This window comes from Pristiophorus japonicus, chromosome 15 (genome assembly GCF_044704955.1).
Source record: "Pristiophorus japonicus isolate sPriJap1 chromosome 15, sPriJap1.hap1, whole genome shotgun sequence".
Taxonomy (NCBI): Eukaryota; Metazoa; Chordata; class Chondrichthyes; family Pristiophoridae; genus Pristiophorus; species Pristiophorus japonicus.
In genome coordinates this window covers 86,105,887-86,119,983 of record NC_091991.1, presented here as the reverse complement: position 1 = coordinate 86,119,983, position 14,097 = coordinate 86,105,887, and the positions used below count along the sequence as shown (strand labels likewise).

The following is a 14,097-nucleotide window of genomic DNA, read 5'->3' as shown; positions in this document are numbered from 1 at the left end:
CCACAGGAATATATCGGCCTACGAGGTCTCCTCCTCGCGAAGCTTCACCTCGCACTCCCCGCAGCGCTCGAAGCGTGTGAAGGAGAACACGCCGCCTCGCTGTGCGGTGGTGCAGGACAGTCCGGCCTGCAGCAACTTGACGTGTGGCTGGGGGGAGGCCACCAGCACAACCCGAGAGCCCCAGAGGCAGACCATTGTCATCCCCGACACGCCCAGCCCCGCCGTCAGCGTCATCACCATCAGCAGCGACACGGACGAGGAGGAGGAACGCAAGCGGGTGCCCAACAGGTGAGGGGGACAGCGGGCACTGTTACATAGAATTGCAGAGCTTGGGTCCAGCCGTCTGTGTTAATGCTCCACAAGAGCCTCCTCCAACCTTGCTTCATCTCACCCCATCAACATATCCTTCAATTCCTTTCTCCCTCATGTACTTATCCAGCTTCCCCTTAAACGCATCTCTGCTATTTACCTCAACAGGTGATTGCTAATTCCATAATCTAACAACTACAACAATTAGCATTTATATAGCGCCTTTAAGGTAGTAAAATATCTCAACGCGCTTCACAGGAGCGTTATCAAACAAAATTTGACACCAATCCACATGAGGAGATATTAGGGCGACTTGGTCAAAGAGGTGAGTTTTAAGGAGTGTCTTAAAGGCAGAAAGAGAGGCAGAAAGGAGGAGAGGTTAAGAGAGGGAATTCCAGACCTCAGGGCCATGCCAGCTGAAGGTACGGCTGAAGTTGAGCGATTATAATCAGGGACATTCACGAGGTCAGAGATGAAGGAGCACAGAGATCTCGGAGAGTTGTGGGGCTGGAGGAGGTTACAGAGCTAGGGAGGGGGCGAGGTCAGGGAGGGATTTTAAAACAAGGATGATACTTTTGAAATCGAGGTGTTGCCTAACTGGGAGCCAATGTAGTTCAGCGAGCACAGGGGTGATGGGTGAGCGGGACTCGGTGCCAGTTACAACACAGGGGTGATGGGTGAACGGGATTCGGTACCAGTTAGGACTCTGGGTGAAGAAGTTTCTCTCGAACCCTTTACTGGATTTATTAATGAGTGTTACGCAAGCAAGGCCTTTGGCTCCAGGAACGTTGTCCATTGAAAGCCTTTGAACAGAGTTTGTCGCGGTGACTACATCTGGAATTCAACAACACAGCGCATTTGTGGAGAAGGTTCTGAGCTCCTGTTGAAGGAGCAGCAAGAGATTGCAAGTCAGAGAGCTGCAGACTGTAGCATGTGCTCGCTGAGGGTTTGACACCAACAGTGGGAATAGGTAGGAGTGGTGGGTGGGGGGGGGGGGTGTTGGGGGGAGAGAATCATAGAAATTTACAAAAAACAGAAGGAGGCCATTCGGCCCATCGTGTCCGCACCGGCCGACAAAGAGCTATCCCAGCCTAATCCCACTTTCTAGCTCTAGGTCCGTAACCCTGTAGGTTACGGCACTTCAAGTGCACATCCAAGTACTTTTTAAATGTGGTGAAGGTATCTACCTCTACCACCCTTTCAGGCAGTGAGTTCCAGACCCCACCACCCTCTGGGTGAAGAAATATTTCCTCATCTCCCCTCTAAACCTTCTACCAATTACTTTAAATCTATGCCCCCTGGTTATTGCCCCCACCACCCCGCTAAGGGAAATAGGTCCTTCCTGTCCTCTCTATCTAGGCCCACTCATAATTTTATACACCTCAATCAGGTCTCTCCTCCGCCTCCTCTGTTCCAAGGAAAACAAAACCAGCCTATCCAATCTTTCTTCATAGCTAAAGTTTTCCAGTCCTGGCAGCATCCTGGTAAATCTCCTCTGCACCCTTTCTAGTGCAATCACATTCTTCCTGTAATGTGGTGACCAGAACTGCATGCAGTACTCCAGCTGTGTGCTTACACTTTTCCGAAATACTGAAGCAGGCCAGAGTTGAAAGAGCAGGGGATGTGTCCTGGGATGTAGGGTAGAAGGGAGAGGACCGGCGAAGACCCATTAGTCGGGGCAATTGCCCACCAGAGATTCCACGGAATCTCAGCACATGCTTCCGTCTTCTCCGAGCCAGTGAGTAACCTTAACATCACACCAACGCGCACATATGGACAGTCGGTAGGAGAGGACCGTGCGCTTAGCCCCTGTTAGTTCAGGCGGTCCAATGAAGAACTCCCAGAGCTGGCCCTCAATCACACGACTGTAATCACTTTGACCTTAAAGCAGCTGATGATCAAATAATTTCTTTTCAATGGGCAAGCAATTGAGATGATGTAAAGAGATAAGTTGTGAACCACAGTTGTACATCTCGGGGTCTGTCTGCTTTTGACACCCGTCAAGAGATGAGGCTCGAGGACCCCAAACATGCACAGGGATGCTGCCAGAGTTTAACCGAGGTAAAACCATGCCACTTACCTGGAAAGAGGGTTGGTGACCGAGGATGCGGAGGGAAGCTAGGGAAGGAATAGCGCAGGCTGTGACAGTGGGAGCACAATTGTGCCAGAAGACTGGACTGTGACAAATATGACTCCATTCTTGAAACCAGGATAAGCCAGGAAATCACAGGCCAGTTAGACTTAATTCAGCTGTCGATCAACTACTACAATCCATAACATGGGATAAAATTATTAGGTTCTTGAAGAAACGTGAACTGGTTAGAGCCAGTCAGTCCACAGGAAGAAATATTGGCCTTGGGCTGGGTGGGGGGGGGACACGGGGGGAGCATCACAGATTCACCGGAATGATACCGGGTCCTAAAAGGGTTAAATTATGAGGACAGGTTGCCTTGACTAGGTTTGTATTCCTTTGATTATAGAAGGTTAAGGGGTGATCTAATTGAGGTGTTTAAGATGATTCAAGGATTCAAAAGGGAGTTAGATGTGGTCCTTATGGCTAAAGGGATCAAGGAATATGGAGAGAAAGCAGGAATGGGGTACTGAAGTTGCATGATCAGCCATGATCATATTGAATGACGGTGTAGGCTCAAAGGGCCGAATGGCCTACTCCTGCACCTGTTTTCTATGTTTCTATGTTTATATTGCTAAAACACAAGTTGGTCCTTGACTGACCTTATAGAATGCTTTGAAAACCAGTGGGTGAATGAGTGGTGTGTAGGGGGGGGGGGGGGGGGGGTGGTATGGTATGGGGTGTGTGTGTGTGTGTAGGTTGTGTGGGGATGTGGTGTGTGTGTGTGTGGGGTGCGCAGGGTGGGGTGTGTGTTGGGGGGGGATATGTGTGTGTGGGGTGGTGTGATGGGGGATTGTGTTTGTGTGTGTGTGTGTGGTGGGGGGGGGGTTTTGTGTGTGTGTGTGGTGGGGGGGATTTGTGTGTGTGTGTGTGGGGTGGGGGGTGTTTGTGTGTATGTGTGTGTGGTGGGTGGGTGTGTGTGGTGTGTGTGTGTGTGTGGGGTGTGGAGGTGGTGTGATGGGGGGATTGTGTTTGTGTGTGTGTGTGTGTGTGGTGATGGGGGGGGTTTGTGTGTGTGTGTGTGGTGGGGGGGGGGGGTTATTGAGTCTTGTGAACATCATGTGACTGGCTCAGCCACTCCCAACTCAAAAACTCTGCAACTATTTTAGTCAAACAAAACATCAAGTGCCCCCTTATTAAAGATGGGGGGGGGGGCACTAAAAATTAAACAAATTAAACTTTGGACATGGTTCAAATTAAAATTTGGTTGCCGGGGGTGATGCTGCACTCCAGTCCCTCCGGTGCCCACCTCTCGCGGGGTGCTCCATCTCCAGGGACACCCTGGCTCAAATGTAACCGTGGAAGAGAGGCAGGCAGTCGGGCTGAACGACCCCCTCAACCGCCCGCTGCCTGGACCGGCTGATGGCACCCTTGGCCAGGCCCAGGAGCAGTCCTACGAGGCGGCCTTCTGACCTGCCCGCTCCCCTCCGCACAGAGTGCCCAAAGATCAGGAGTGTGGGACTGAAGTGCAACCAGAATTTGAGGAGCAGCCCCTTCAAATATTGGAAGAGGAGCTGCAACCTCGCACATTCCATAAAAATATGGAACACTGACTCTTCCAGACCGCAGAAATTACAGGCGGCCTGGGAGTCCGTGAACCGACTTAAAAACTTATTGCACGGGACTGCTCCGTGCCACATCCTCCAGGCCAAGTCCCCAATAAATAGAGGGAGGACTCCCGCGTAGAGAGCACTCCATTGTGGACCCGCGCCTCCTCCAGATGGCAAGATGGTGCGCCATGGCACGTCCAGACGGCAGACGTGGATGGCAAGGTGGAGAATGTGCAGGAGCAGCCCGCACAGGAAACCCCTCCGCGCAGAACTGAAAGGCACGAGGGGATTTGCCCGAGGAGGCTCAAGTTGTGAGGTCAACAGCTCTACAAACCTGTGAGCATCCTCTTGGTGCATACCTTGCAATTATGAAGAGAGTCTTGAGAAATGAGGGCATTTTTGATTGGTGCAGAGAGCGCCAAGGAGTGAGTGGGTTGAGGTCTGTATGATTGTGCAGGGTTAGGATAAGGTAAATAGGGAGTGATTGTTTCCCTCGGTCAGTGAGGGAGTAACGAGAGGGCCCAGAGTTACGGTGATCTTAAGAACTGAAGGGGAGACTTGGAAACTCTCTCACTCTCTCTCTCTTTCTCTCTCTCTCTCTCTCTCGCTCTCGCTCTCGCTCTCTCTCTCTCTCTCTTGAGGGACGGTCAAATCCCTGCCACAAACTGTTATTGAAGCAGAGTCCTTTAATTCTTTTAAAAAGGAATTAGATAGTTGCCTGAAAAAGAATATTGAAGTATGTGGGCAGGGAGAGTGGGAGATTAAACTAAGTAGCTTACGTGGAGCAATACACCAATTCAGACTGGACGGGTGGAATGAGCTGGAACATTCTATGAGAGCAGCGGACTACCTTAAATCTTCGGGCACTGGTTTCCTGAAGCCGAGTGGGGAGAATGGCAGCCTGACACCAGGCCGCACCAATGAGTCCAGATGGCTTATTGATCATTAACCGTGCCCTAGAGTACCAGGAACCGGCCTGACTCAGGTATCAGGTTACCTCAAGTCTGCTACAGAGGGTTGGCTAGCTTCCAATCTGCCATTGCTAGGCCTGTCATCTCTTAAAGCAAATCAACCCACAAAGCCCTCCCATCTAGCGCCCCTCACAAGGACCAGAAGCACTCATTGGTCAAGTCTTTCTACAGGCAGCCTTAGCTCGGCTGATGCTGTTGATCTTGGCAGCTGGGTTTGAATTTGATCTGGGTTTTTGCAGTAATGAAGGCAACTGCCTCAGAGTCAGGTTTCGGGCCTTACTTTGTCATATTTGCTTTTCTAGAACATCCCATTGCTCCTAAGGCCACATCCTGCATAACACCGTGTATGAGCCAAACCTTCAGGCAGGTATTAGGTCCCCTCGATACTTGGACACAAACTTATTTCGGGAAGTACAGCATTGTGTCTCAGTTTCGGTAATGGATTTTCTAGAATTGGAAAATGTCATCATACACGTCAAGATGCCCCCAATGGACATGCACAGGCCAGGAGGTCTCAGTCCAAAGACTCTACTGAATGAACTGATCTCAGTCAACAGTTGGGTCTCAACAACTGGCCCCAGTATGTTGGAGATGAGAAATGACAGCCAGGGTTCATTTTTGTGCTGGAGAGAGCGTGTGTGTGTGTGTGTGTGTGTGCGTGTGCGCCTGTGCCTGTGTGACTGTGCGTGTGCGCGCGTGTGTGTGTGACTGTGTATGTGATTGGTGTGTGTTTGTGTATGTGTGTGCGTGTGCGTGACTGTGTGTGAGTGCGAGTGTCTGTGTGTGTGTGGTGTGTCTGTGTGTGGTGTGTCTGTCTGTGCGTGGTGTGTCTGTGTGTCTGTGCGAGTGTGTGACTGTGTGACATGTCTGTGTGTGTATGTTGTGTCTGTGTGACTGTGACTGAGTGTGAGTGTGTGCCTGTGTAAGAATGGATATTAGGTGAGGACTGGATCAGGCTGAGTTGTGATGCCTTACCATGGTGAATTGCCCGCCCTCTCTCACCGTCAAGGTCATACCTGAAGAATGGCAAACTTGGACAAGTTACTGGTGATTGGTTGTTACCAGTGGAGCCTCAGTTCCCGAAGAATCAGGACCCTCGGGAGAGGTAGGGGCGAGGGTGGTGGTGGAGCTGAAGGCTGGTGTGGTTAAAAAAATCAGCTTCCTGTCTATCACTGAAAGCACCCTCCTTTTCTTTCTCCAGCAGATTGTCAAAGCAGAGGAAGAACGTCATCAGCTGTGTGACGGTCCATGACTCGCCAGATTCGGACTCTTCGAGCAACAACAGCCCGTATTCCGTGCGGCAACGGCACACCATCGGCGGCAGCACCGCGTACAATCCGGCCAAGGGACGGTCGGACGGCCAGTACGGCAGCAACCCGCGCACCATCATCGTCCCGCCTCTAAAGACACAGTCGAGCGACACGGTGGCAGGGTGTGACCGCCTGGTGCCAGGTAACTGCAGACTTGCCCTCAAACCCTCCCTGTATCCTCTGCCCGGGCCCCAGTCCAGTGATCACCTGCCCCCCAACCCCAGCAAACCCCGATGTGACGGGCAAATCTCCCACGTGCCTTGCCCTGACTGGGGGAGCGCGGTCTGGAGCGGACACTGATGATTCTGGCTGCTCGTGAGGAAGTATTAAGGTGCATCCTTGTGTCTCACAACATTCTAGATATCGAGCTTGGTGCACAGAGCTGATCCCACTGATGCCTTTTTCTTTGCCCAGGCCACCTTTTTATCCCCTCCTTTCTTGAGGACACTGACTCTTCTGATTGTGACTGTCGCTTGGGGGGGGAAATTCGGCTGTGCCTCAGTTGGGGCGGTGTCCCGGGCGGAGCGGTAAATCTTGCGCCGGCAAATGGTTTGCGTCTGCCGCTGCAAAATTCATCCACTGGGCCCGGAGTGTGGAGCGGGGCTCTCAGGGAGGCGTTGCACGGGTCTTTTAGGGCGCTAGGCCAGCTGAGCAAGGGAAAAACCCGAGCTAAACAGCCGGCCTCGGAGCGCCTTGGAGAAGCCTCGGGGGGAAAAAAAAACACCAAAAACATTCCCAATGCCACCGTAACATAAATCGCAAAAGAAAAACAATGACACTGACCTGGGGTGGGCATTATTTACCTGACTGCGGCCGTTATAGCTCGGACCACCGGCAATAGGCATCTTAGTCAAGGTGTTTCCTGTCCGAACGCAGTGCCCACAGATCTTCACTTCCCTGCAGGGTTAATTAGATAGCGATCGGCTGCAAAAGGCCTGGCTGACTCAACCCCTCCCTCGCACAGGTGCACTTTGGGCAGCTGTGCTTTGCTGCAGGGAAAATCTGCTATATCAGCACAGACCAGGAATGGAAGCCGGGCCCTCAGGTTTGTCGGCCCCCACTATGTGTAACCTTGGCCATTTGCATTGTATGGGGGTGTGGGGGGGGGGGCCTTATTTGGAGCTGTAACATGCCGCCCATTTTTACAGTTTTATTCATTGCTGGAGTAACTGTTATGAACTTGAAGGACACTTTGGACCCAAGAAAGATACATTTGGAGTATTTTCTAAATGGTGAGAAACTAGGCACTGGAGGAATAAAGGGATTTGGGAGCCCAAGTACAGAAATCACTAAATGATGATGCACTGCTACAAACAGTAAAAGAAAAGCTTGCATTTATATAGCGCCTTTCACGACCACCGGATGTCTCAAAGCGCTTTACAGCCAATGAGGTACTTTTGGAGTGTAATCACTGTTGTAATGTGGGAAACGGAGCAGCCAATTTGCGCACAGCAAGCTCCCACAAAGAGTAATGTGATAATGACCAGATAATCTGTTTTTGTTAAGTTGATTGAGGAATAAATTTTGGCCAGGACACCGGGGATAACTCCCCCGCTCTTCTTCAAAATAGTGCCGTGGGATCTTTTACGTCCACTTGAGAGAGCAGACGGGACCTCGATTTAACTTCTCATCCAAGAGTCAGCACCTCCGACATTGCAGCACTCCCTCAGCACTGCAGTGGAGTGTCAGCCTAGATTTTTTTTTGTGCTCAAGTCCCTGGAGTGGGACTTGAACCTACAACCTTCTGGCCCAGAGGCGAGAGTGCTACCCACTTTTTTTTAATAATTAATATTTATTGAACATTTACAACATCGTGATCATTCCATTGTATCATACAAATCTATTCTGCCCCTCTGCACAGCCTCCAATACATAGTAACATCAAAACCTGACGTTTAATTTGTTTCCTGTAACATATAATAAATCTATTGTACTTTGCAAATTGATTATAAAATACTATCTTTAAATTATTTTCTGAATAAAACATCCACAGAGCCTTATAATGATCTTTTAGTTTATATTTAAAATACTCTTTTAGATTTATTCTCATCCCCTTCGTTCTTTGCACAATCACAAATCTAGCCAAACTGAACATTACATTAATTGCTGCTCCGCTAGACTCGGGTAGACTCACTTGCAATCCCCATCTCAAAATTGAGTCCCACAGGATTCCAATTCTTGCTCTTCAGTCCCCACCCAGCAAGAAAACTTCATACAACTGTCGAACACAGTACTTAAAATGCTTTAACTGCGGACATAACACCAGCAAATGGGACAGAGTCTCACCCCGTGTCCCACACACTGGGCACGTTGCCAACTCTACTCGCCCAATCTTACATAAGACTATCATGGGAAAAATCCAGTTATGAGCCAATTTGAAATCCAGTTCAATCCACTCTGGATTCAATCCTCTCTAAATACCCCATAGAATTCTCGAGTATTACAATTGTCAAATTGGACCAACTCCTCCCATTTCTCCAGCAGAAAGCTTGGAAAAGCGGGACGCATTATACCTCCTTTAGAGATTTGCGTATTTATTTCTTCCATCCAATCCTGTGGCATTGCCCTCACAATCTTCTCACACATGATCCTAATTGCTTTTTCCTCTACCCCCTGATCCTCCTCCCAAACCATGTCCCTCACTCCCGCTTCCGGCAGCCAACCTGGAATTACCTCATAATATATCTTTCACATATATAATACCAGCTTTTATAAAAGCTTGATTAAATAATACCTCTCCTTCAATGTTGACCCACCTGTTCAAAAATAAGGGCTGTTCTAAAGATTCCTCAGCACCTTTGGGCATAAACTGCACACTTTTTAAAAATTGGGCCCAAGTGTCTACAACCCCCTTATAAAACCCAGGGAGAGGTTTAATCGATTTCAAAAACATATTGTTGTATTCCATATAAAATATTCCCTGTCCCCCTATCCCACTTAATTTTTAAAAAATGTTGGAAACATCTCTTCCAAAAACTTGTATTTGACTTCTGAAGAAATCTCTTCGCCCATTTAATTCTAAAGGAATTTTTCTATAAATCAATATCTGGGAAATTGAGTCCTCCCTGATTTTGCTGTTCAATTATGGTATTGAAAGCAACCAAGGCTGGTTTCCCTTCCCATAAAAACTTTACACAACCTCTCGGATAGACTTTTCCGCCCACTCAGGAATATCCTCCACTGTCAATAAGTGCCATAGTTTAGATAGCAGGAGAGCTGCCACCACTGTCGCTCTTCCTTGCACTTTCAACCACCTTCTTTCCCATCTTTCCAAAATCTTTGTAATTTTCATAACCTTTGGTTCCCAATTTAGTCGATCCACTTCATCCCTATCCTTCTTGCACCCAATATGCACCCCCAGAATTTCTAAAACCTCCACCACCTTAAAAGGGCTTTCCTCCTCCCACTCCCCCCGACTCCTTCCCACAACCAGGCATTGGGACTTACTGTAATTCACTCCGGCTCCTGAAGTTCTACAACGCTCCTCCACTACTCCCATAGCTTTCCTCACTGACTCCCCATCTCTCAACATTAAGGTCGTGTCATCTGCATATTAGTGTATACCCGATACCTGCCAGGAACTCGGAACCGCAATCCCGACTACACCTTGTTGCTTTCGCATCATGTAACCTAATGATTCTGCTACCAATGTGTACAACAATGGGGACAGGGGACAATCCAGTCTCACTGATCTCTGTATTGGAAAATACTTGGCAAAAAAACCATTACATTTAACACAGCTAAATGTGTTTGAATAAAAAAATCCTTATCCACTCAATGAAATTTTCTTGCTGCCCCCTTAAGGCTCCTTCCTCTTGCATCCTCTCCTGGTCTTGCCCTCTCTTGCTCCCCAAGATGTACAACTCCCCATCTCTCTTTGGAGTACTTACACTTAGCCCGCACCCTGCACCTCCCCCCACAGACAACTGAAGGCGAGCCATATTATGTCCCTGACTCGCGATGTCCTCTGCTGACTTTATCCTTTTCCACCATACTTGGTACGTTTTTCACCATCTCCATCCTGTTTTCTGCTCTGCAATTTTCTGCCTCTTCTTGCGCTCTTTCCTCATTTCATTCGGCAGCTGTATCCTCCGTCTGCTCCACTCTTCTGGCCACTCCACTCACATCTCATGCTCCTTCTCCCATCTCCTCATCGCTCAAGGAGCTTCCTTCTGCCTCACACTCACAGCGGTGGGGGGCCTATGCGACAAACCGCACAGCTCTCTGCCTTGCAGTTCCGAGCGATGTGTCCAGACTTACCACAGTTATAACAGTACAGATCTGGACAGCTTCTTACTAGATGGTCGTGTCCAAGACAGTAATAGCAAACCTTCACCTGGTTATCATACAGAACCCGGAAGTACTGCACTCCTTCAATTGTCTCGAATTTCATGCTGTAGGGTAATGACTTCACCCCCGCTGGGAACCGCACTTTTACAAAACGGGTTCCATCGGCTACCCACGTTCCAGGATAGCATCACTTCTTTATTACTGAGCAAAGTTAATGTTCCATGATTCCAACTGTTTTATCAGCACATCGTCGTCAACATAAACCGGCAGGTTTAAAAATGAAACCACCACCTCTTCGGAATACAGCAAAGATACATCCAAGTACTTCTCACCAAACTTCAGGCTCAGTAAAAGTCTTTCCACCTCCTCTCGGCCACTGACCATCACTTAGAATCCAACATTCAGCTTTGGTCGGCAGGCAAAGCAACTTCCCTCCCCGCAGTCCTCATGTACGGCCTGGATAATATCCCAAGCTCACATCTCCTTATCCTGGCACTGAGCCACCACTGTGTTTTCATTTCCAAACCTCCTGGGGTCCCAGCCCAAATCTTTGGGCCTTTCATTCTCCCATCTCAAGACATTCTCTCGCCTGATTAAATTCACACTGGGAGCACTGTCCCCTGGGTGGGCACTCCAAGCCCCCCCAGCAGCATCTGGCTGACGTTTATGGGCCGAAAAGAACCTAAAATTTGACAAAATAACCCAAAAACCCACCACCAACGTTTTACAAACTCACTCCAACTCCTGCAGTAATCAGCAGTACCTGCTCACTCCTAGCCCCTCCCACCGAGAGAGCTCACTCCTAGCCCCTCCCACCGAGAGAGCTCACTCCGAGCCCCTCCCACCGAGAGAGTACTCACTCCTAGCCCCTCCCACCGAGAGAAAGCTCACTCCTAGCCCCTCCCACTGAGAGGGAGCTCACTCCTAGCCCCTCCCACCGAGAGAGTACTCACTCCTAGCCCCTCCCACCGAGAGTGCTCACTCCTAGCCCCTCCCACCGAGAGAAAGCTCACTCCTAGCCCCTCCCACCGAGAGAGTACTCACTCCTAGCCCCTCCCACCGAGAGTGCTCACTCCTATCCCCTCCCACCGAGAGAAAGCTCACTCCTAGCCCCTCCCACCGAGAGAGCTCACTCCTAGCCTCTCCTACCGAGAGAGTACTCACTCCTAGCCCCTCCCACCGAGAGAGAGCTCATTACTAGCCCCTCCCACCGAGAGAGAGCTCACGCCTAGCCCCTCCCACCGAGAGAGCTCACTCCGAGCCCCTCCCACCGAGAGAGAGCTCACTCCTAGCCCCTCCCCCTGAGAGAGAGCTCACTCCTAGCCCCTCCCACCGAGAGAATGCTCACTCGTAGCTCCTCCCACCGAGACAGCTCACTCCTGGCCCCTCTCACCGAGAGAGAGCTCACTCCTAGCCCCTCCCACCGAGAGAGTGCTGCCCAATGAGTCATGGCTGACATTGTAACCAGTGATCAAAAAGGTGAATGGAATGTTAACCTTTATCTCAAGAGGCTGGAATACAAAGGAGTGAAGTTAGGTTCGAGCTGTACTGAACTCGGGTCAGACCCTATCTGGGGCACTGCGCTCAGTTCTGGGCACTGCAGCTCAGGAAGGATGTATTGGTCTTGGGAGCAGGTACAGCACAGTGCCCCCAGAGTGATATTGGGGCTTGAAGGGTTAAATTATGGGGACAGATTGAATAAACGTGGCTTGTATACCCTCGGTCCTGGCCTGTAAGACCATCAGCAGGCCGAGGCCATTAGAGGGCGGCGAACCACTTCAGGGAGCAGCGCGTGCTGCTGCAGGAGGGTGATGGCTGCGAAGAGGGCGCCTGGATTTGATGTCATACAAATCCAGGTCGCTGATTGGAGCGTGGGCAGGTACAGCAGGAGCGGCGATATCAGGGCGGAGGAGCGACGAGAGTTCGTAGAGGGACGTGATCGGAGCCAGGAGAGGCGAGGGCCCAGGGGCAGCACGAGCCAGCCCACACTGCGATATGTGTGCGCACTAGGTCCGTGCCGCAGAGCTGGTCTTCAGTCGTCCTGATTAATCCTGGCCACTGGACCAAGACCTAGCTCTGTTAAGCCCGTGTGGTGGCTGGTGTGCAACGGTCACCACACGTTAAAAAAATCCACACACAGACATTTTCCACCCTTCAAGATGTAGTTCTGGACCTGGAATATTAGGTCCTTCATTGAAACACTCGTGAACTCATCCCTTTTTGGCATGGAAGCAAGTCATCCTCGATACGAGGGACTGCCTATGATGATGACCCTCGAGTTAAGAAGATTGCAGGGTGATTTGATTGAGGTGTTTAAAATGATTAATAGGATTCGATAGGGTAGATACAGAGAAACTATTTCCCTATGTGGGGAAATCCAGAACAAAGGGGGCACAATCGATGCCTTGTTCGAACCTCCATAGAAGTCCCTTTAAAAACAGAGCATGTCCCCTGAGTAACACCACCGGAGACGGCCAATATACAAAAGCTGGCATACTGCGTGTCCAACTCAACAGCACAACTCAGGTGTTGTACCCGAGAAGGTGAACCAATGAAATGCTCCGATTCTTTCACCTGCCATCTTGCCTCCTCCACTAACCTGAGCACATAGTACCGGAGGGAAGGTTTGTAGCATAATATGAAAATGTAAACATTTACATGAATTGGCTCATATTACCTGTACACTAGTGTTTTCTGTGCTAGAAACGCCCAAAACAAATGATTTGGTGCCGGAGGCTTGTGCCGTGTGCGGAAATGGAGTATTGAGTTCATGCAGGTACCATTACCCCGCGGTGGCCGTTATAGTTTGCGATGTGCTGTAAAAGGGTTTTACACCAACTATATTTTTAATTTATGTTTTGACTCAGAAATTAGCAACCACCATTGTTTGCATAAATAACAAATTCTGGAAGGACTCTGTTATCATTCAGGTTCAGAGGGAGGCTCTGAATAAAAGTCCTCATTTAGTGTCAGCTGTGGCTCAGTGGGCAGCACACTCGTCTCTGAGTCAGAAGGTTGTGGGTTCAAGTCCCACTCCAGGAATTTGAGCACATAAATCTAGGCTGACACTCCAGCGCAGTGCTGAGGGAGTGCTGCACTGTCGGAGGTGCCATCTTTTGGATGAGACGTTAAACCGAGGCCCCGTCTGCCTTCTCTGGTGGACGTAAAAGATCCCACGGCATTATTTCGAAGAAGAGCAGGGGAGTTATCCCCGGTGTCCTGGCCAATATTTATCCCTCAATCAACATAACAAAAACAGATGATCTGGTCATTATCACATTGCTGTTTGTGGGAGCTTGCTGTGCCTAAATTGGCTGCCACGTTTCCCACATTACAACAGTGACTACGCTGTAAAGCACTTTGAGACGTCTGGTGGCTGTGAAAGGCGCTATATACATCCAAGTCTTTCTTTTTCTTTTTCAAATGATGGTACTTAAGCGGAATATTTGGTAACACGAAGTACAGTTGCAGAGATATTCGCTATTGGAAGCTATTAAATGCAAATTAATTTAATCTATTCTTTAGTTTCGTATGTGT

At 49.6% G+C, this 14,097-nt stretch overlaps 1 protein-coding gene across 5 annotated transcripts in view; it reads left to right on the top strand.

The window, feature by feature from the left end:
- Nucleotides 1–14,097, top strand: part of hipk2 (homeodomain interacting protein kinase 2) — a 331,427-nt gene that overhangs the window by 308,655 nt on the left and 8,675 nt on the right. For 4 of the 5 annotated variants that reach the window (XM_070900688.1, XM_070900687.1, XM_070900685.1 and 1 more), the window contains exons 12-13: nt 7–288; nt 6,163–6,413. In XM_070900688.1, coding sequence (XP_070756789.1) covers nt 7–288; nt 6,163–6,413 — 533 coding nt within the window. The remainder of the gene's footprint in view (nt 1–6; nt 289–6,162; nt 6,414–14,097) is intronic. The other variant, XM_070900686.1, reaches the window with a different exon arrangement.